This window comes from Mustela lutreola, chromosome 3 (genome assembly GCF_030435805.1).
Source record: "Mustela lutreola isolate mMusLut2 chromosome 3, mMusLut2.pri, whole genome shotgun sequence".
Classification (NCBI taxonomy): domain Eukaryota; kingdom Metazoa; phylum Chordata; class Mammalia; order Carnivora; family Mustelidae; genus Mustela; species Mustela lutreola.
In genome coordinates this window covers 203,272,814-203,297,114 of record NC_081292.1, presented here as the reverse complement: position 1 = coordinate 203,297,114, position 24,301 = coordinate 203,272,814, and the positions used below count along the sequence as shown (strand labels likewise).

The 24,301-nt window shown below is 37.7% G+C and overlaps 1 protein-coding gene across 1 annotated transcript in view; it reads right to left on the bottom strand.

Annotated features, from left to right (window-relative positions):
* The window catches only part of DNAH7 (dynein axonemal heavy chain 7), a 263,533-nt gene that overhangs the window by 59,658 nt on the left and 179,574 nt on the right, over positions 1–24,301 (bottom strand). The window contains exons 48-49 of the mRNA XM_059168545.1: positions 14,566–14,720; positions 2,755–2,945 (exon numbers count right to left, since the gene is read on the bottom strand). Coding sequence (XP_059024528.1) covers positions 2,755–2,945; positions 14,566–14,720 — 346 coding nt within the window. The remainder of the gene's footprint in view (positions 1–2,754; positions 2,946–14,565; positions 14,721–24,301) is intronic.

The following is a 24,301-nucleotide window of genomic DNA, read 5'->3' as shown; positions in this document are numbered from 1 at the left end:
ACGCCCTTCGTGCTCCCAGCAATAAACTGCAGAAACTCTTTGGTTCTGATCATCAGTGAACCCATAGGTCAACAAATGCTTTCTTGACCTTGGCTTAATTCGAGACTCCCTACCCTGCACCCTGGGTCTTTTAAACATCTGTTTTACAATCTGTCTGCTCTCTGCCCTTGGGTCTTGAGCTCGGTTCTGTGTTTATGTCTCGAGCATCACCTTCTGTGCCTCCTTTCCCCGTGACTTTCATTTCTGCTACGGCTGATTTCTGGTGGAATCCGTGCCCATCGGCTGTGAAGTGTCTGCCTGTATTTCCGCTCTGGCTGCTGAGTAGGAGACTCCACATTTCCCCACCTTTCCTAGTAAGAGAATTTGAGAATACCCCCTCCGCAAGAACAGGGCAATTCCATCTCTGTAAGAAAATGTCCTACCTGCGATCAGAAAGTGTACAACAATTTCTTGCAGTACCTCTAGGAAGGTGACCAAACTTGGCACCTTTTCCCTGGTGGTTTCCTCTTGGTTAAGTTTGTTCCCCCTTCACTTGACCTGTGGTGGGCTTTGGATACCACTAGGGATAGATTATATGAGCGTAATCATACATTTAGACGGGAGAATAAGAAATTCTTAAAATCAAGCAATTGAAAACAACTCATAAAATGTTATTTTGTAATTCTCTACTGCTTTGTCATTTATTCATGGGAAAAAAATAAAGCATTTGAGAGATTTTCCTCTTGACATGAGGAACCAAGGGCACAAAGTATTGAGAGAAATGTATGTTTTATAACTTTTACTTTATTGTTTCAGACCCATGGAGGTATTCATTCATATTCCATTAGTGCTGGATCTTTTAAGATCAAGATTCTGTAAATCAAAGCATTTGCTCACAAATGACAATAAACATTTAAAGAAAATAATAACAAACATTTTGAATTATACAACATATGATTTCATAATTTTATTCTCATTTAGATTCAAAAGGATTATAGCAGCACCGTATCATCCCTTGGGTACTTTTGAAAGCAAAGGTACATAAAAGACCCTAAAAATAGGATTTAAAGGAAGTATTTTAATTTGTAAATGAAAGCAAGTAACTGCCTCACTATGTTTTCTAATCCCTGTTTAATCAATCCCAGCAATTAAAAATAATGAAGCAATAAGACGCCCTAGGGATTGTAAGGGTTTCAATACTGAATCATAGATCAGTTTGCTCCCCACAGCAGTTTATGGCTTCTATAACTAGTTACCTGTGAACTAAGAATTGTTAGTCATTTGTGAGATTTTTATAGGTCTTACTGAAAAGTAAAAATGGTTTTCCATGTCATTTATTTAAAAAAATGAACATAGTTTTGGGATTTTAACATTTTCTTTTGTGTTTCATACTTTCTCACTTATATTTAAAAGTTAAATAATAATGGTAATCATTAACACTCATATAACACTATGTGCTGGGACTTATTCTAAGCCCTTACCTAAATTAATTTATTTAGTCTTCATACCACTTTATGAGCTGGATATTTATTATTCCCATTTTCTACACTGGGGAATGGAGGGACAGAGAGATTAAATAATTTGGCTAATGTCACACAACTGGCAAATGATAAAGCTAGGCTTTGAGCCAAGGTAGTCGGGTTCAAATGGCTTCAGAATCCATGTTTAAACTACTACTAGATACTACCTCTCCTGATAGACAATACACAATTTTTAGGTGTTTAGATAACACTTATTTTAATTAGTTAAAAATAGTGGCCAAGATTTTCTATATTTTAACATTGTATTTTTAAAACTAACCTCAAGGGTTACCCCACTTTCCCTCAGTCTTCTTGACTTCTCAGAATGTCCAATCTAAAGTATGTCCCCAATTAAGAGCTCCTGTGTTTTCTTAGTCATAAATATAGTGACTTAACATACATATTATTTATAGTGTAAACCTCTTAAGAGCAGTTGCCATGTTAATTCATCTTGGAGGGAATGAATTATGTCATCTTTGTGCTTCCTCTGCCTCTGTAGACAGAGGCCCACATTAATTTAAATACTTCTTAAAAAGGACAGTTTTTGAACTCTCTGGTTAAATCTTGTCTCCATATGTAACTTTCAAAATCGGAATCAATATTTCTTAATGTCCTCTCCTGCTAGTTTCCATAAATGGAAGTTATCCCTCCTTCCCACACTCATTCCACAAACATTGACCAAGTGCCAACCTTACTGAGTGCCAAGATTTGGGAATAAAATATGAAATGACCTCCAGGAGCTCAGTCGCAGATCAATGTCTCAAGTAATTTTAGTCATTGGCTAAAACTTTAAACTAGCTTTCTTGAAAGGAATTCCTAGTATTTTCAAAGAACCACTGATGAAAATCAATTCTTTTAAGTAATTATATAAAGTTAGATAACAGCATCCTTATTCCAAGAAAGAAGAATGGATTTTTAAAAATTTCAATGCCAATAATTAGCATATTATCATTTATTACAAAGGGGGTACATATATATCATCTATTCTTAACAATGAAATTCTAAGAGTAATATCAGTTATAGGAATTAGATTCTCAGAGTGTTTTTTTTTTTTTTTCACTTCATACTGAAGGCTCCTTTATTACTCACATGCACACACAAAATAAACATTTGGAATTATTACAGCAATTTCAGGAAATGCCAAACAAGGACAAAATCTCTTTTTCTTTGGAAACCCGTCCTTCTTATGACTTAGGAGGAAAATACAGTCATTGATTGTAAAATTCAAAAGAGAAATATTCATTTAGATACTGGCCTTTACTGATGTTTCAGGAAGATAATGAGGATTTCTCAGCTTCGTAGTAATATAGAAGCGGAAATCCGGTGCATATTCAACGGTCGAATCCCCAAGTCGGATACATGTACTCCCACCCTGCTTAAAGGTCTGTTTCAGTAGAAGAGGTTCCAGAATAGGATCTAGTTCTTCTCCAACATTTTCTAGCAACACTGGAGTGGAATCAGAAAAAGATGCCATGTTATTTTAGACATTGACTGTCAACATGCAACCCCCTAAATTCTTTCAGCCCCTGGATTACTATTATTCCTAGTTACCTATAAATTTATTTTTGTCTTCTGAGTGTAAGGAAACAGTGTCATAAAAAAATAATTGGGTGCCTGCGGGATGGGCTGAACTGGTGGGTCTATCTGGTCCTTTTGCATCATCTTCCATACTTCTTGGCTATGGTCCTACTCAGGGCTCCCCACCTGGTCTACCATTCACTGTGTGTCCCAGTACGACGGGGGGAGGTATATCCATCTGAGACACCAGACAATAAACATTTCAAGTTGAAGCTATTTAAATGGTTACTGATTTTTAATTAAGAAAGTAACTCGAGCTTATTGTAGAACATGAGGAAATGTAGGTAAGAATGAAAGTGTTAAATAAGGAGACCATCAGGCTGAGTCGGCTCTAATGCTATGGTGACCTAGCGAAGCAAGCCGGAATCTAAGCTTATTAAGGTCTCAAGGTCACAAAGTCAAAATAAAAATCCTAAGGATAACAATCAAAAATCAAAATCAAAATCAAAATCAAAATCCTAAGGATAACCAAGAGGTTTTAAGCTATTGCCAGCCAAATAATTTCCTTTCTTTTCTCCCGACTTCCCCCAGCTCTGGTCAGTGGAGCGATCTAACCACATCCAAACTGGCAATGCCCAATTCCAACCAGTTTTTGCTCAAATAAACTCTTAGAATGTTTAGTGTGGCTCAGCTTATCTTTTAAATATTTTACATAATTGACTCATACTCATATATGGTTTGATAGAAAAAGGACCCAAAACTATGATAATTTTTGTTGAATACATTGTTTTGAATTATTTGAATTTATTTGAATAAATTTTCTCTTCAGTATTTTATTAATCTTTTTCTATGCACAATCGAGACTAAACAATATATCTAATTTCACACCCTAATTATTTTGCTTGACATTATATCATAAATATACCAGTTAAAATTAATAAACATGCTTTTAATTACTGTATAATAGCCTCAATATTAATTTATCTAATATTTTAAGTCAATTCTCTACTATTATATATTTCAATTGTTATCTGTTCTCAATATTATAAATAGCACTGTGTACAAAAACTTTGTGCTTAAAAATATTTTCTTATGACAGCATTCTAGAAAGGGAATCCTTGGATGAAAGAACAGTGACATCGTTAAGGCTCATGATACATTTGCCAAATGAGTCTTACATGTTGGAGTTTGGGGGTGCTATTGCAGCCAACCTTGAATAATGGTGTTTTATGCAAGTCCTTTGAGAGCCTAGATGTGCAATCTTGCTGGGAAAGGGGAGCTTAGAGTATCCGGATGGCGGGTATTTGAACTTCTATTGCCATTAAAGTACAGACATACTCTGCTCCTTCCCAGAGGTTACACCTGGCTAAATGAATTTCTAAAATTGTCCTGTCAATTTCCTTCACTGCTGAGATCTTAATTAACCAAAGCAGGCATCTCAGATGATTTTAAAATCCATTTTCATTTTCTGCTCGAATAAAATGATTATTTTTCATAGTTAAATAATCTGAGTGCATTATAATGGATTAAATACATTCATCTATTATTTAGATTGCTTCCATTTTTTCTGTTGTTAATAATGCTACAGTGAACATCTTTTTGAAAAAACCCTTGTGTTCATCTCTGATTACTTAATCAAGCTGGAGTCCTAGAAGTGCAATTAATTTAAAGGCTATTTATATTGCCAAATTGCTTTCCTGAATGGCTGTAGAACTTTCAGAGTTGCAGTGAGCACTCTTTTTTGCCCTTTTTAAACCTGTTTTTATATAATATTGTATTTATAAATGCCAGGCACCATGATGACATTTTATCTTCTCACCCTCAAATGTTTTAAATAACATGGCATACTGTTACCCCATTTTTACATGTGGGGAAACTGGGACAAGGCAACGGAGCAAAAATTTCCAGTTAAATCAACTGGTAAATGGCAAAGCAAACACTTGAACTGAGCAGGGTGGCTACTGCCACGGCTTCCTTAACCACCATGTGAGACGGACAGCAATAAATACTGTACTCATGACTCGTAAAACTTGAAAGGTAAAAAATAGTTAAAGTTTGTATTCAAGGCTTGATGTTTTGGATGCTCTTTGTCAAATTCTATTCCCCCCCCCCCCCCCCCGCTCTGGATATTATCTATTAGTACACTGGCCCATTCTCCTATTGTGTATGTTCTTTACAATTCGGTATAGCTCCAAGTGATAAAAAACCCACAATGACTGTGACAGGAGGAAGAAGGACTTTATAGCTCATGTAAAGGGAGCCCGAGGGAATCCGTCCAGGGTGAGAAGGACAGTGTGTGAAACAGAAAAGGAAAAACATCCTTAAGGAAGTTTTCCTGAGGCTCACAAAGGGCACTTCCACTCACACCCTGATGGCAGACCATAGTCCCACGATCATATGCAAATCACAACGGAAGCTGGGGAATTTCTTTAACTACGAACACGATGTTGCCCACGGAAATACAGGGAAACCAATAGGTATTGGGGAACAAATATCGTTCATTGTCATAAAGTGCTAGTTTTTAAAACTTTATTCATATCTTTTAACATTGTTGTAACAAATAGCTCCCATTTCCTGGTTGTTTTCAAACAACCAGGTTTGTTTACACTTTTTTTTTTTTTTAATTTTTTCTTACTTGTAGAAATTTTCAAACCTTGGTCAGGGGCGCCTGGATGGCTCGGTCAGTGGAGCACCAGACCAGCTCGGGTCATGACCTCACGGTTGTGAGATTGAGTCCCGCGTCGGGCTCTGTGCTCAGCACTGAGTAGGCTTGGGATTTGCGATTCTTTCGCTCTTCCTCTGCCTCCCTGCCACCCCCCTGCCACCCTGTCCACTCGTGCTCTCTCTTTAACATAAATAATAAAATCTTTTGAAAAGTTTTTCAAGCTTTGTTCAAAAGCAAAAAGAACAGTATGCTGAACTTGATATACAAGTCTTCCTGCTTTGACCCTTGTAAATTTAGCCAAACTTCTTTCATTTCTTCCTCATCTCGCACTGGATTATTTACCAACAAATGCTCGATACCATAAAACTTCACTTTCAGGTATTTGACTAAGTACCTCTGAAAGGTGAAGACTTTTTTCAAAGATTTTATTTATTTATTTGAGACAGCATGAGAGAGAGAGAGAGAGAGAGAGAGAGATTGAGAGCATGAGAGGGGAAGGTCAGAGGGAGAAGCAGACTCTCTGCTGAGCAGGGAGCCTGATGCAGACTCAATGCCAGGACTCTGGGATCATGACCTGAGCCAAAGGCCGTCGCTTAACCAACTGAGCCACTTAGGCACACAGGTAAAGACTCTTTTTAAAAAATTTTCGCAGCCAGGGCACCTGGGTGGCTCAGTCAGTTAAGCATCCAACTCTTGATTGCTGCTCAGGTCATGATCTCAGGGTTGTGAGACTGAGCCCCACGCAGGGCTCCGCGATCAGCGGGGAGTCTGTTTGAGATTCTCTCCCTCTCTCTTTGCCCCTACCTTCCCCTGCTCTCTTTCTCTCTGTCTCTAAAATAAATAAGTAAATCTTTTAAAAAATTGCCATAGCTTAAAAAATATAATTCAAAATTCAAAATCTTATCAAATATATGGCAAGGAATAGATTTCCACATTGTTTTTAAATATTTTATTTCCATTTTAAAAAATTTTTAATTTATATTTTAATAGGCTCCACATCCAACATGGAGTGCGAACTCACAATCCTGAGATCAAGAGTCATGTTCTACCAACTGAGCTAGCCAGGTGCCCTGACTTAAAATATTTTGATCACAGTTTGATTGCTTACATTGGGATATAAATTCCATAAATTCTAATTGCCCAATAGTCTATTAAGTTTGATATTTCTTGGCTTAGCTTATAAATTTTTAGAGTCAAATATATGAATATTTTTCTTTATCAAGTGTGTATTTTCTTAGAAAGTTTCTTCTCAAAGACAAGTTAGTTATTCCCCTATTTTCTTTTAGCATTTATGTCTTCTATTTTTGCCTTTCATATTTAATTCTTCAGTTCATCTAGAACATATTTTGGTCTGAGGTAAGACTCTGACTTAACACATTTTTCCACAAAACCACTTCTTCAACACCCTTTGCTGAATAACCTATCGTTTTTCCATTGGTTCATAACATTTACTTTATAATGTGTTAAAGGCTTACATGTATTAAAATTTATTCCAGAACTTATTTGTTAATTGAAAACTCACTCTTCTTCTGAATTTTTATTGGCTTTTTCATTTATTTTTTTCTAGGTTAACTTTGGCATTATTTCTAAAATATGTATTTCTGAAAGAGTGACATGTTTATAACATTTAATTTTCTTATCAGACCAAATGAGATGTCCTACTCAAATTGTGCTTTTCTGTGAAGTTTTGTCATTTTTTTTTACTATACATTGTTAAAGTCATGCTAAGTTTTTGCTTTATTTGTTTCGCTTCCTATTCACTGGTTGGCTAGAATTACTACACACTCAACTTTTTCTCAGTTATTTTTAAATCTTGTTTTTGGAATATATCTACTCCATTAAATTCTTTTATTGTAATAGATTTTTAGCTAATTTTCTTTGATTTTCTAGATGAAATATATTATCTACAAATATTATTTCCTCTTTCCAAATGTTATTGCACTCTCATTGTTTCTTATTTTATTGCACTGAAAAGAACCTTCCTAATAATGTTAAGTGACAACAGTGATACTAGGTACCGAATTCTCATTTTTATTTTTACATGATCATATTTTTAAAGTCTATTAATTTTCTAGAATAAGATATGAACTGGAAATCCTGTTTATGAAATGTTACAACATTTAAACTTTGCTTAATTGCCTCAACTTTTATTAAAAGAAATTTTTGGATTAAAATCTCATCTTTAAATTATTTCTCCCTAAAAATATACAATTTCAGCTCCTACACCAATATGTTTCCTATTTTGAAATGGAATTAAGAATGTCTAAATTTATATGTATGGGTCTCTTTAAAGGTAAAATACATATTATAAAACTTAAATATTACAAACTTGATTCTTTTCCCAAAAAGTGAAAATGTATTCCTGACAGAATCAAGTCTTATGCCTATTTTCTGTAGCATCCTGATTTCAAAGAAATCTGTTCTCAGAATTCAATATTTACTACATTATGAGCCTCAGTGAGAAATCAAAAATATTCTCAACTTAAAAAAACAGGAAAAAGAACAAAAATCTATAGGTACACAGATTACCCCAGAATGTTATCCTTAATTTAACTATTTTATTTTGACTCCTCTAAATTTTAACTAGATCAAAATATGTTTCATTCTGTTCCATTGATCTATGTGTCTGTTTTTGTGCCAGTACCATGCTGTCTTGATGATGACAGCTTTGTAATAGAGCTTGAAGTCCGGAATTGTGATGCCACCAACGTTGGCTTTCTTTTTCAATATCCCTTTGGCTATTCGAGGTCTTTTCTGGTTCCATATAAATTTTAGCATTATTTGTTCCATTTCTTTGAAAAAGATGGATGGTACTTTGATAGGAATTGCATTAAATGTGTAGATTGCTTTAGGTAGCATAGACATTTTCACAATATTTATTCTTCCAATCCAGGAGCATGGAACATTTTTCCATTTCTTTGTGTCTTCCTCAATTTCTTTCATGAGTACTTTATAGTTTTCTGAGTATAGATTCTGTGTCTCTTTGGTTAGGTTTATTCCTAGGTATCTTATGGTTTTGGATGCAATTGTAAATGGGATTGACTCCTTAATATCTCTTTCTTCTGTCTTGCTGTTGGTGTAGAGAAATGCAACTGATTTCTGTGCATTGATTTTATATCCTGACACTTTACTGAATTCCTGTATAAGTTCTAGCAGTTTTGGAGTGGAGTCTTTTGGGTTTTCCACATATAGTATCATATCATCTGCGAAGAGTGATAATTTGACTTCTTCTTTGCCGATTTGGATGCCTTTAATTTCCTTTTGTTGTCTGATTGCTGAGGCTAGGACCTCTAGTACGATGTTGAATAGCAGTGGTGATAATGGACATCCCTGCTGTGTTCCTGACCTTAGCGGAAAAGCTTTCAGTTTTTCTCCATTGAGAATGATATTTGCGGTGGGTTTTTCATAGATGGCTTTGATGATATTGAGGTATGTGCCCTCTATCCCTACACTTTGAAGAGTTTTGATCAGGAAGGGATGTTGTACTTTGTCAAATGCTTTTTCAGCATCTATTGAGAGTATCATATGGTTCTTGTTCTTTCTTTTATTGATGTGTTGTATCACATTGACTGATTTGCGGATGTTGAACCAACCTTGCAGCCCTGGAATAAATCCCACTTGGTCGTGGTGAATAATCTTTTTAATGTACTGTTGAATCCTATTGGCTAGTATTTTGTTGAGTATTTTCGCATCTGTGTTCATCAAGGATATCGGTCTATAGCTCTCTTTTTTGGTGGGATTCTTTAGACCCTCAAATCTATGGTCAACTAATCTTCGACAAAGCAGGAAAGAATGTCCAATGGAAAAAAGACAGCCTTTTCAATAAATGGTGCTGGGAAAATTGGACAGCCACATGCAGAAAAATGAAATTGGACCATTTCCTTACACCACACACAAAAATAGACTCAAAATGGATGAAGGATCTCAATGTACGAAAGGAATCCATCAAAATCCTTGAGGAGAACACAGGCAGCAACCTCTTCGACCTCTGCCGCAGCAACATCTTCCTAGGAACAACGCAAAAGGCAAGGGAAGCAAGGGAAAAAATGAACTACTGGGATTTCATCAAGATCAAAAGCTTTTGCACAGCAAAGGAAACAGTTAACAAAATCAAAAGACAACTGACAGAATGGGAGAAGATATTTGCAAACGACATATCAGATAAAGGACTAGTGTCCAGAATCTATAAAGAACTTAGCAAACTCAACACCCAAAGAACAAATAATCCAATCAAGAAATGGGCAGAAGACATGAACAGACATTTCTGCAAAGAAGACATCCAGATGGCGAACAGACACATGAAAAAGTGCTCCATATCACTCGGCATCAGGGAAATACAAATCAAAACCACAATGAGATATCACCTCACACCAGTCAGAATGGCTAAAATCAACAAATCAGGAAATGACAGATGCTGGCGAGGATGCGGAGAAAGGGGAACCCTCCTACACTGTTGGTGGGAATGCAAGCTGGTGCAGCCACTCTGGAAAACAGCATGGAGGTTCCTCAAAATGTTGAAAATAGAACTGCCCTATGACCCAGCAATTGCACTATTGGGTATTTACCCTAAAGATACAAATGTAGTGATCCAAAGGGGCACATGCACCCGAATGTTTATAGCAGCAATGTCCACAATAGCCAAACTATGGAAAGAACCTAGATGTCCATCAACAGATGAATGGATCAAGAAGATGTGGTATATATACACAATGGAATACTATGCAGCCATCAAAAGAAATGAAATCTTGCCATTTGCGACAACATGGATGGAACTAGAGCGTATCATGCTTAGCGAAATAAGTCAAGCAGAGAAAGACAACTATCATATGATCTCCCTGATATGAGGAAGTGGTGATACAACATGGAGGCTTAAGTGGGTAGAAGAAGAATAAATGAAACAAGATGGGATTGGGAGGGAGACAAACCATAAGTGACTCTTAATCTCACGAAACAAACTGAGGGTTGCCGGGGGGAGGGGGTTTGGGAGAAGGGGGTGGGATTATGGACATTGGGGAGGGTATGTGATTTGGTGAGTGCTGTGAAGTGTGTAAACCTGGTGATTCACAGACCTGTACCCCTGGGGATAAAAATATATGTTTATAAAAAATAAAAAAAATAAAAAAAATAAAAAAAAAAATAAAAAATAAAAACAGTGGCAAAAAAAAAAAAATATGTTTCATGTTCAAATACAGGAGTGAAAATTAAAGAGACGGGCTTTTCTTCACTTTTCTATCATCAAAGTTAACCTTATACCGATTTCTGTAAAAACCCTTCCTCATTTCCTAATGTCAGTTCATCCTGTATTTGCAAACCTAGTGGGAAACCAAGACTGGGGACCAAACACATGCTGTTAACGTCTTTTGAGTAAGGCAGAGCATCTCACTAAACACAGTTATCCTTCCTAAGGAAATATAAAGGAGACCCAAGAATTCCTTTCATATATAATTTTCCCTTACGACAGCAACTGATACCAGGCTTTTATAAAATGATGAATTATCTGCATTATTCTATGTTAGACTTCAAATTTGCAACAACGTAGCATTTTGCACCCATTTTGAACCACCGACTGGGGACCCTCAAAGAGCTTGGAGGTGAGAAGCAAACAGTTATGTACGTAATCATAAAGGCAACAGTAGAAATTTGTCAAAACTTCACTATTAGCATTTGCTGGAGAGGTAGAGATGTCATAGGAAGAGAGCCGTTTGAGCTGTGTCTTGAAGGCTGCCCTTAAACGAATTCACCAAGTGGATGGAAGAACGCAGAAAGCCAGGAGATGGGAAGCGACGCCAGGTCCTAAGAACTCCCTGCTCCTGTGCACCGTGTCCACCCGTGTTACGACTCGCATCACACGTGTAACCATGGTCTCCCTCTTGAAACCAGTAAGCTCCAACACAGCAGAGACCAAGTCTGTCTTGCTCATGCTATGTTTTCAGTGGCATGTGGTAGTTGCACAACAAATATTTGTTAGGTGAGTGCAAGAACAAGCAAGTGAGCGAAGGAGAGAAAAATTAAACCAGAAATAGTTTTGCACGTTAGACCCAAGGGGGAAAAGAAAGCGAAGTGCTAGGAGATAAAGGAAAGGCGAGCTCAGGTAGGACAGATGGTCTTAAAGCAAATATTGTTTTTTTTCATAGAGTGGATGAGAAGTTATTCAGAGATTTTCTATACCAGTTGTTGTATTTTTAAAATGTCTTATTTTTCCAGCTTTACTGGGGAGTACAAATAAATGGATTCATCAGCAATATTTATATGATCACTATTCTATGCACACCTTATTCACTGATGTAGCTAATATAAATGTATCTCTATTTTCTAGAACACGGCTTTCAAACATTTTTTGCAAGCAGGAGGATACTTTTTTTTTTCCCAAAGAGGATATTGTCTGAAAACTGACTAGAGACAAAGAAGAGGGAGGCCGCTCGGGCTGAAGCAGGGGTAGGCGGACGAAGGAGCAGAAAACTTCTGCCTTCCCCGCCCAGGCTATCAGCAAGGGAGGAGGCATCAAATTATGGACATTGGGGAGGGTATGTGCTTTGGTGGGTGCTGTGAAGTGTGTAAACCTGGTGATTCACAGACCTGTACCCCTGGGGATAAAAATATATGTTTATAAAAAATAAAAAATTATATAAAAAAAAAAGCCACTGTTCCTGAATTGGCCAATGTCTACAGTAATTTTTAAAAGGAAGTCTTTAACAGCCTATGTTTAAAAACTGTAACAGTAACCAATTCTTTTACTTGAAGTTCCGATACAAAAATAGTTACAAAATCTGCCATCTGTTACTCTTTCTATAATAGTTTTAAAATGTTCACTTTTCTCTGATGACTAATGTTAGAAGGTATTGTAAATAATTACTACCCATTTTTAAAGTAGTTCATCCCCAAAAGTAGGTTAAAGCAACTGCGAGTGGTCCAGTAGACATTGGGCAAAGGCGGGGGTCTTGGGGACTAGTTTCAGCACTGCCCTTTACTGGGGACACAATCTTGGTTCAGCCAAGTAACTCACATGCTCGAGCACCTCACTTAGTTTGTTGATTAAATGAAGTGATTGGAATTACTATTGGATTTCATATTTTTATGGGCACAACTCCAAGTAAGAAATATGTTTTAAATTTTGATTAGGCACATATATACATATGCACATAAACTCCAAAAATTTAATGAACTAATGCTTACCTTGACTCCATGCTATGCAGCCTATAGTATTTTATTCTTTTCTACTGTATTTCTTTGAAAAATGCTGGTCTTGACCCACTAAAAGTTGACCTTCTCTCCCACAGTTTGGAAACCTCTATACTGATTGTCTCCATGGCCCTTTCTTCCCTAAAATTATGGAACACTAACAGCAAGATCCATGACCGAGACTGTAGAATCCTAGAATGTTAAGCACATGGTAGATGCTAAATGACTGTTTATTTTTTAGCATATCAAGGAAATTTGACTAAATGAAATCAAGTAATTTTAATTAAAGTATTTAAGGTGACAATTTTTTCAAGATATCTTCCCTATTTCTCGGAGTTCTCGTAAACATCTGTGCCTTTTTGTTATGCTAATTTAATTAAATATAATGTAATATAACTAAAAGAGACTATGCGCACACCACATAGTAAATCTCCAACTAAGAAACAACATACATTGAATTTATCAGACACTACCAGAAGTACCAAAACCACAGTAACTCATTTCCTCCTCACACTATCTGGTCAAAGTACTAATGGGGAAACTGAGTCTCAGATCACTGAACTAAACGAAGAGTAACAGAGGCAGGTACTCTAATTCCAGAGCTAGCGTACCTACCTGTAAGAGCACAGTGGTTCTAACAAGGGTAAGTGACATATGCCCACTTTCTATGTTTATTACAGTTAGTTATACTATTATACTATGCATATTGTCTATACATACCATACATACTGACTGATACTATTAAACAAGAAAGATATTTGAGAGTAGAGCTGTTTGCCCTTTCTTGTGACACCTCTGTCACTATACTCTAACACCAGTTGGATGAATGAAATACCATTTGCATGGATGTCTCCCTGTCCGTATACACAAACACAGACTTTGTAGGTAGATTTAGTTTTTTCATTCCATGTGAATCCTAACAAACCTAAAATTTATAATATTTTAAAGATTAGCCCATTGTTAATATGCAAAAATAAAATGTCTGTAAGACTACCTCCCTGATACATTTGTTATCATTCTTCCAAGCAGTATTAGCTCTAATGGCAACTGGGATTTACTCAACTCATCCTAAGGATAAATACATTGTCGTTTCATAATGTCCACATGTATTTATTTGGTCAAGTAAATAGCCAAAATTTGACAGATAACATAGATTTAAAATGTGACAACCCCAATTTACTCAAATCATAAATATTTTAACAAATGTGACATGTGCATGAGACTTTACTGAAAAATTCTGACAAGTTTCTAATCTCTCCATTGTGGCAGATAAGAGCCACAGGAAATGTGTATTCACTTCTCTGCCACTTTGGTAGGACAATTGAAGGAAGAATAAACACACAATTGGACTAATGTTGTGTTAAAATACCTCTGGCATATCAAGTGGTCCTTTTAATGGCAGTAGTGGAGTTATAGCAAGCACTAAGAATGGCAAAGTACAGACAAAAATGAAAACAATTCCATTGGAGGATGCACTGCCAATGAATCTTGGGACAAAGAAAATAGCCTAACCCGCGAGAACAAAAATTCTCAAGTTCCGGAATAATTATCAATAAGTAATGAAAGACATAACAAAGTCATTATTTATTGAAGATGAATCTGACACAAATATCTTTTTAAAAAAGAAAAAAACCTACATCCTTTTGGGTTAATTGTGCCCTCTCCAGGCATTTCCTAACACACACTTGTTATTCACATACTTACCAGGGGTACCAAACTGGATGCAATTTTCCAGAGTCCTGACATAGTCAGGATCATTTAATTTAACCACGTGAAGACTATTCGTTTTTTCCATGTTTTTGATCCATTTGTTAGCCTGACCTTGAGGATCTATCATCAGCGGCCACCTTCTTGCATTCCTGGAAGACGGAAGAAAGACAGTGCTGACCAAGTTATGATTTGTCTCCAGGCTACTTAGCCAGGCACACATCATTTTCTCATAGTTTATGCTTTACAGCAATATTTTACTTTTTAACTACTTATGAGAAACTGTGATCTTATAGCAGAGACATTTAGATTGGGCAGGCTATTAAAATGACATCTCTAAAAAATTCACCTGGCAAACACAAGTTTTTTTTACTCCATTTGGAAAATTACCATTCTCTAAAGGTTAAATTACATTTTTGGAAAAAAACAAAAAAACAAAAAAACAAAACTTTCCACACTTGCCAGTTAATGAAATTAATTAACCATCACGAATACTGCAAATCAGGAAACTCTAGCTCTTCACTAGGTCCCGCCCTTCATTAATTACTCCTGTGACCCTGAACAAGTCACCTCCATTTCTTGGCTTCGATCTGCTATCATTTGTACAAGAGGGAAAGGAGAAAGAATTGAGACATCATCCCTCTCTTTGAAATCTTGACCATTAAAGATATAATGGTTCTTAAAAAAAAAAAAGTGTGGAGCTAGATTTTAATCATCTAACCTTCCTGGATCCTAAAGTTTTAACACAACTGTTGATCTGGGACTTGTTTCAAACACTTGTATATTAAACGTCATATTTGTAGCTCACTACATATTTGTGAGCTTCCTACAGACAGAAATATGTTCTCTCAAAGTCAGTTTTTGCACTCTGGGTGAGCTCATTCTTCCTGCTCTATTCTCACCGCCCCCTTTTATGATAAGAATAAGAACAGTAAACCCTGAGGCAGCCAGGTTTTCTTCCAGGGTGTTGTGGGGTCAAACAGAGTTAACCAAGATCTGCCATCGCCAAATGGTATCCAACCATCTCCTCTCTGCCCTGTGTGAAATGGAATCAGCATTAAGATTACTGTTCTTTCTCTGGGAAGTTTTAGTAAACTTTACAAGCCATAATTCTGGCCACATTCCTATAGATACTGTCATACTCTTCAAAAGTGAGCACAGAAAACGCACACAGATTGTTAGAAGAGTGAAAGGAGAAAATAAAAGGTGATGGGGGCAAAAATAAAACGAAACAATGTGGGGCTAAAAATTTATTTATTTATTTGATTTTATCTCATTATAGTATGAATTTAGAATTTTATTGGGTAATCTGTCCCAAATAGAAATAATCATGCCTTTAGCATTTAAGTTATAACCTGGCATAAAACATGTACCTTTATTAGAAAGAAGATAGTCTAGTCCTCCAGTATTAGCCTTATACGATATAACAGTCAGCTTGAAAGTCAGCTTGATCCCCTCTTATTTCCGTTGCTTCTACGATTTTTAACCACAATGCCCATGTTCACACTGTTCCTCTGTACACAGTGCCCGTGTTCACACTGTTCCTCTGTACACAGTGCCCGTGTTCACACTGTTCCTCTGTACACAGTGCCCGTGTTCACACTGCTCCTCTGTACACAGTGCCCGTGTTCACACTGCTCCTCTGTACACAGTGCCCGTGTTCACACTGTTCCTCTGTACACAGTGCCCGTGTTCACACTGTTCCTCTGCACACAGTGCCCGTGTTCACACTGTTCCTCTGTACACAGTGCCCGTGTTCACACTGCTCCTCTGTACACAGTGCCCGTGTTCTGTACACAGTGCCCGTGTTCACACTGCTCCTCTGTACACAGTGCCCGTGTTCACACTGCTCCTCTGTACACAGTGCCCGTGTTCACACTGCTCCTCTGCACACAGTGCCCGTGTTCACACTGCTCCTCTGCACACAGTGCCCGTGTTCACACTGCTCCTCTGCACACAGTGCCCGTGTTCACACTGCTCCTCTGCACACAGTGCCCGTGTTCACACTGCTCCTCTGCACACAGTGCCCGTGTTCACACTGCTCCTCTGCACACAGTGCCCGTGTTCACACTGCTCCTCTGCACACAGTGCCCGTGTTCACACTGCTCCTCTGCACACAGTGCCCGTGTTCACACTGCTCCTCTGCACACAGTGCCCGTGTTCACACTGCTCCTCTGCACACAGTGCCCGTGTTCACACTGCTCCTCTGCACACAGTGCCCGTGTTCACACTGCTCCTCTGCACACAGTGCCCGTGTTCACACTGCTCCTCTGCACACAGTGCCCGTGTTCACACTGCTCCTCTGCACACAGTGCCCGTGTTCACACTGCTCCTCTGCACACAGTGCCCGTGTTCACACTGCTCCTCTGCACACAGTGCCCGTGTTCACACTGCTCCTCTGCACACAGTGCCCGTGTTCACACTGCTCCTCTGCACACAGTGCCCGTGTTCACACTGCTCCTCTGCACACAGTGCCCGTGTTCACACTGCTCCTCTGCACACAGTGCCCGTGTTCACACTGCTCCTCTGCACACAGTGCCCGTGTTCACACTGCTCCTCTGCACACAGTGCCCGTGTTCACACTGCTCCTCTGTACACAGTGCCCGTGTTCACACTGCTCCTCTGAACACAGTGCCCGTGTTCACACTGCTCCTCTGTACACAGTGCCCGTGTTCACACTGTTCCTCTGTACACAATGCACCTCTTCCTCATCCTTTCATGCTCAAGACCTACTCACATTTCAAGGTCAGCTCAAATGGCATCCAATACAGAAAGTACCACAGACTGTCTTAACAGAATTTTTTCCCCACAGTTCCAGAGGCTGGAAGCCCAAGATCCGGGTGCCGGCGGGTTTGGTTTCTCTAGAGGCCTTTCTTCCTGTCTTGCAGAAAACACAGCTCTCTTGCTGCATCCTCACATGGGCCCTCCCCCTGTGCAGGCATTCCTGGTGTCTCTGATTAAAAGGACACCAGTCCTATTGAATTACGGATCTACCCTTATGACCTCACGTATCCTTAACTATCTCCTTAAATGCCCTGCCTCCAAACAGTCACATCGCGGGGTAATAGAGTCAACATAGGAATGAGGGGTGGGCAATTCAGTCCATACCATAATGTTAATTGTATTTAGTAAGAAATGAGACCAAAAGAGTAGTGTAACATCTTAAGTGTAATCGACTAATAAGAAGAGAACCATATCCATAAGGGAGTGAGCAGGAAAATTAGAAAGAAATAAAACATAAATATGTAAGTTTCATTCTGTCCCATTTTAGAAGTATTTTTAAGTTGGGAGGATTATGGTGTTAGCATTTATGCTTCCCTAAAGAAACTGAATGACTCACTCTTCCTTCTGTTGCTTCCACAATTTTTAACCACAATACCCATGTTGACGCTGTTCCTTTGTCCAAAATACACTTCTCATTCTTTCACATTCAAGTCCTACTCGTGTTTCAGGGTCAGCTTCAATGTTATGCAATACACAAAGCCCATTTCGGTCTCTTCTCTCTCTAACCTCTTTAGCGGTTCATCTGTATTACATTTATGATACTCTGATACAATGGTCATATTCTATCATGGCAATTTTATAATTTGCTAATGGCATCACTCATCTAAATTGGTTACTCTTTGAGGGAAAGGTCCACAGTGATTCTTCTTTATCCTTTTTCCCTGGATCAAGTAAGTGTGATAATCCTCTGGAAGATAAACAATAAAAAGCATCTGGCAAGCACACAGGTTAACGGATTCTAAAAACAGGTATTTTCCAAGCAGTCATCCCTGCATGGGGAATACCAGGCCAAAGTACCACCCCGAATTTGGAGGAAAGAATTCTAGTGCAGACCAACCTGGTAGAAGTCTGTCATAGCAGCTCTCTTCCACTGATTATAATGAAAAGTTCTGGATAAAATACCAAATTTTACTCACAGATTCTAAAAAGCAAATAGTAAACAGTGAATGGGAAGAAAGTTAAAACTTGAGCCATGGGGGCACCTGGGTGGCTCTGTGGGTTGGGGCCTCTGCGTTCCGCTCAGGTCGTGATCCCAGGGTCCAAGGATCGAGCCCCGCATCGGGCTCTCTGCTCGGCATGGAGCCTGCTTCCCCCCTCTCTGCCTACCTGTGATCTCTCTCTGTCAAATGAATAAATAAAATCTTAAAACCAAAAAACAAAAAACAAACCAAACTTGAGCAATGACCAGTAAGGGGGTAGTCAGTTTCTTGTGTGTTTGTCATCATTGTATCTTTTTTTTCCTTTCTATCTTCTGGCTTTGGTCAAAGAACAGGCTTAATGGGTGTTCTGGGTGTCAGGTACAGGTAGCAAAAATTCAAACTGGAGGAAAGAAAACGATCCTGTGTGAGCCAGAGAGTGGGGAGTGGGGGCAAGGGAATCTCTTTTTTCTTCTGCTCATGTGTCCCGGTCCACGCCAGCAGCAGAACTGTAACCCCACGAAGCAGCATGAAGAAGCCTGGGTAGTGCAGGCACTTACTACATCAAGAGACCAGTCTCTCTGGGTAACAGAGCTGGGCCAAGGGCCCTGTGCCACGCCTGGTGTATAAGGCTGTCCTAGTCTGCTCAGGCTGTTACAACAAATGACCACAGACTGCATCGCTTAAATAACAGGCATTTTTTCACAGTTCTGGAGGCTGAGAAGCCCAGGAATCAAGGTCCTAGCAGATCCAGTGACTGCCGAGGGCCCCCTTCTGGCTTGTACATGGAGCCTTCTTGCTGCCTCCTCACATGGCAAAGAGCAGAACGATCATCCCTCTGTGTCTCCTAAGGGCATTAATCCCATTCAAGATTCCACCCTCATGTCCCAATAACCTCCCAAGGCTGCACCTCCAAATGCCATCACTATGGTGACTTAGGCCTCAACATATCCATCTGGTAGACACCAAGATTAAGTCCAAAGCAGGGGGAACCCCAGTGTTTTCCTTTTTTCCTCTTGCCACTTTGCCCCAAGTATGGACAGATGTGTGAAAGAGCGGGACGCTGAAATTCTGAGGAAATGTCATTATATTTGACAGAGAAATACAGAGAAATGGGTCCCTGGGATATGAAAAGTAAGGGAGAGATTCTGGGGGAAACAGACCCAAAGAAAGGATCCCCTAATTCAGACACAAGTTCTGAGTTCACGACCAAACACATCTGGAGAAGCACAGCAGACACTCAGGGCTACAATATAAACCCAAGTTCCAGACTAACTCTTGAGCAATGCATGCAGAGAAGTGTATCTAGACAGCGTAGCCAAGGCTTTTAATTATGACCTGACACTGGAAACATCATCCCCAGAAGGAAAGCAACTGAACCTAACCAAGTCGATTGACTACTAAAACAAAATCAGTTTTATCCAGGAGATTTTAATAGGAACCAGAATTTCATTTTCAAAAGGTCCAGGACAATGCAAAATTACACGACATACAGAGAGCCAGAATATGACGGATTCTCCAAGAAAAAGCAAAATGCTGGAATTACCAGAAAAAAACTTGAAAGCGGTTACTATAAACAACCTCCACAAGGTAAAGGTGAACATTAAAATAAATAAATAAATAAATGGAGAGGGTGCCTGGGTGGCTCAGTTGGTTAAGCACGACTCTTGATTTCTTTCTTTCTTTCTTTCTTTTCTTTTTTTTAAAGATTTTATTTATTTATTTGACAGACAGAGATCACAGAAAAGGCAGAGAGGCAGGCAGAGAGAGAGAGAGAGGAGGAAGTAGGCTCCCCGCTGAGCAGAGATCCCGAAGCGGGGCTCAATCCCAGGATTCTGGGATCACGACCTGAGCTGAAGGCAGAGGCTTTAACCCACTGAGCCACCAGGTGCCCCCAGACTCTTGATTTCTGCTCAGGACATGATCTTCTCAGGACATGGGCCGCAAGACTAAGTTCCATGGCGGGCTCCGTGCTGAGTGGGGAGCATACTTGAGATTCTTTCACCTTCTCTCTCTGCCTCTCCCCCAGACTGAGGGTTTTCTCTAAATAAATAAAATCTTTAAAAATAAATAAATAAATGGAAAGACAGGTGTGTTCAGCAGAGAAACAGAAAATAAAATAAAATAAAAAGAACCAAAAAAGGAAATTTTAGAACTGAAAAATATCAGAAATAAGAATTCCACCATAAGGATTCAATAGCAGAAAGAAGATGACAGGAAAGTCAGTGATCTAAGACAGATGCATACAAATAATCCAAACTGAACACTTAAAGAGAAAGAGAAAAGCCAGTTAAAACAAATAGAGCCTCCAAGACCTGTGAGAAAATACTAAGAGGCTTAGTATTCATGTGATGGGGTCCCAGGAGAGAAGAAAAAGATTAATACAGAAAATATTTGAAAAAATAATGACTAAAACTTTCTCAAGTTCAGTAAAACACACAGATTTAGTTTCACAAAGCTGAAAAATCCTCAAAAAAGGAGAAACTTAGAAGCAAAAACAAAAATAAAACACACAAAAATGCACACACACCCAGATACACTGTAATCAAACTGCTAAAAAGCGAAGATTTGAAAGAATATTTTTGAAAGCTGCCAGAGAAAAGTGATATATTACAGATAGAGGATAATTATTCAAATGACTGCTGACTTCACCTCAGAAATCATAGAGCCAGAGCACACTAGAATATTCTCAGTAGAATGAAAAAAAAAAAAAAAAACTGTCAACACAGAACTCTATAACCACTAAAAATATCCCTCAAGAATAAAGGCAAAATAAAAATATTCTCAAGATTAAGGAAACCAAGAAAATTCTTTGCCAGCAGATTTACTCTAAAAAATTCTAAAGTTCTTCACTCTGAAGAGGAACGATACCACAATAAATTTTAGAAAGAAAAAAAAGAAAAATGAAATGGCAACTATAATAGACTATTTTTCTCCTCTTAATTTTTTAAAAATATGTATAAATATTAAGACAAAAAACATGAAGTTGGGGGGAGCTTCAAAGCACACAGACATAATACATATGACTACTGGAGCATAATCAGGGAGGGTAAAGGAGACCTACCTGGTTGCAAGCCTTCTACATTTTAATTGAAGTGGTAAAATATTATCTCTAAGTAGACAGAAAAATTTGTACTAAAAAAATAATGCAAAGCATTATAGTGAAAATGGAATGTTAAGGATTGTGGATTACTCAAATAATGCAATAGAATGAGAAACAGAGCAACAAAAATCAGAGGTAAAAACAGAAAAAGAAAAATAATAAAGTGGTAGATCTAAATTCAATCATACCAACCACATGAAGTATAAAGTTGTCTTAACCTACTAATTAATGGAGAGATTATCAGAAAAAAATAGAAGCTCTTACTGTACGCTGTCTGTCTACAAGATACAGATACTCACTTTAAGATTTTTATTTATTTATTTATTTACAGAGAGAGATCACAAGTAGGTACAGAGGCAGGAAGAGAGAGAGAGGAGGAAGCAGGCTCCCTGCTGAGCAGAGAGCCCAAAGCGGGGCTCAATCCCAGGACCCTGGGATCATGACCTGAGCCAAAGGCAGAGGCTTTAACCCACTGAGCCACCCAGGTGCCCCCAGATACTCACTTTGAATACAGTAATATATTTATATTAAACAAAATTATGGTAAAAGATACACCATGCAAACACTAATCAAAAGAAAGTTGAATTGTGCATAGACTTCAGAAGAAGAAAAATTATTAGGGATATGGAGAGATATTATGTAATAATAAAAGGGTTAATTTATCCTAAAAACATAATAATTCCTATGCATCTGACAACACAGCTCCAAAACACATGAGGCCAAAACTAATAGAACTGAAGGGACAATAAGTAGACAGCAAATTAACAAGGGTATGGAAGATGTGAACAGTACTATGACACAGCCCAATTTAATTGGCATTTAAAGAATCCTCTACCAAAAAAAAAAAAAAAAAAAAAAAGAATCCTCTACCCATTAATAGCAAAATACATATTTTTTTCAAGTATGCATGGAGCATTCACAAAGACAGACCATATTGGTACCATAACACAAGCTTCAACAAATTTTAAACAACTGGAATCATACAATGTCTATTCTCTGAACATAATGCAATTAAGTTAGAAATTAAAAAATAGCAGAAGATACCTTAAAATCTCAAATGTTTGGAAATTAGTATGTTTTTAAAAGACCTATAAAGAGGAAGTCTCATGAGAAATTAGAACATATTTTAAAGGAAATGAAAATATAACATATCAAAATGTGTGCTATGCAGCTAAAACAGTGCTTTGGGGAAATGTATAGCAGTAAGCGCATAGATTAGAAAACAAGAAAAGTCTAAAATCACTAACTTAAGCTTTCACCTCAGGAAACCACAGAAAGAAGAGTAGTTTAGGCCAAAAACAAGCAAAAGAAAAGAACAAATATTAAAGCAGAAGTCAATAAAATGGACATCCAAAAAGATGGAGAAAAACCAATGAAATGAAAGCTTTATTCTTAGATAGGATCTAAAAAAAATTATCAAACTATAGCTTGACTGATCAAGAAAAGCAAAGAAAATGCTAATTACTGATATCAGGAATGACAGAGAAGATCACCATTACAGACCCTGTGAAGATTAAAATGATGGTGAGGGACACTACAAACAACTCTATGCCCTTAAATTTGACAACTTAGTTGAAAGCGACCCATTTTTTTTGAAAGATAGAAACTACCAAAACTCACTTAATAATAGATAACTTGAATTTTTCTCAACTATTAAGATAACTTCAACTCTTTTAAAATTGAAATCATGGATAACATCTCCCAGCAAAGAAAGTTCCAGGCACAAATAGTTTCTTTGGTTATTTCTGCAAAACATTTAAGGACCGTAGGAGATAATTCTATATAATCTCTTCCAAGAAGTAGAATGGGGGAAAACACTTTCCACTTCGTTTTATGAGGCCACCATTACCTTGATAATGAAAATGTATAGACATTAAAATAAAAGAAACCACATAGCAATATCCCTCATGAACAGAAAAATCTTCAACCAAGTATCAGCAAATTGAATCAGAAATATATAAAAGGAGAATAGATGAAGACCAGGTAGGGTTTATCCTGGAAAAGCAAGGCTAGTCAAACGTCAAAAAAATCAATCAGTACGGTTCACCATATTAACAAACTAAACTTAAAAAATACATCTCAATAGACACAGAACAAGCGCTTAACAAAATTTAATCTGCATTAAAGATTAAAACCCCTAGCAAACTAGCAACAGAGGGAATTTCCTTTACCTAATAAAAAGGATGTACAAAAAAATCCTATAGCTGATAAAGTATGTCATAATGAAAGGCTAATTCATTTCCCCTAAGACTAGGAAAAGGCAACAGTGTGCAATTTCATCTTCCCTGTCCAATATTATATTAGCCAGTGTAAATTATTTTTATATAACAAGTATTCTTACACTTGCCAAAAAAAAAAAAGTCCTTGACAGTACAATATGCAAAGAAAAAGAAACAAAAGGCATAATATTAGGAAATAAGAAATGAAACTGACTCTGTTTTCAGAGTACATCTCTGTACAATATCCTAATGAATCTATGTAAAAGATGCTAGAACTAATAAATGAGTTTATCAAGGTCATGATGTATATGGTCAATGTTCAAAAATCAATTATTTTCCTAATACTGGCAATGAACAATGAATAAACTTTACCATTTACAATAGCTCACAAAAATTAAAAAGTACTGGATATAAATCTAACAATGAAATACTGATGAAAGAAATCGAAGGAGAGTTAGGATAAAACGTTTCTGCACAATGAAAGAGATGAT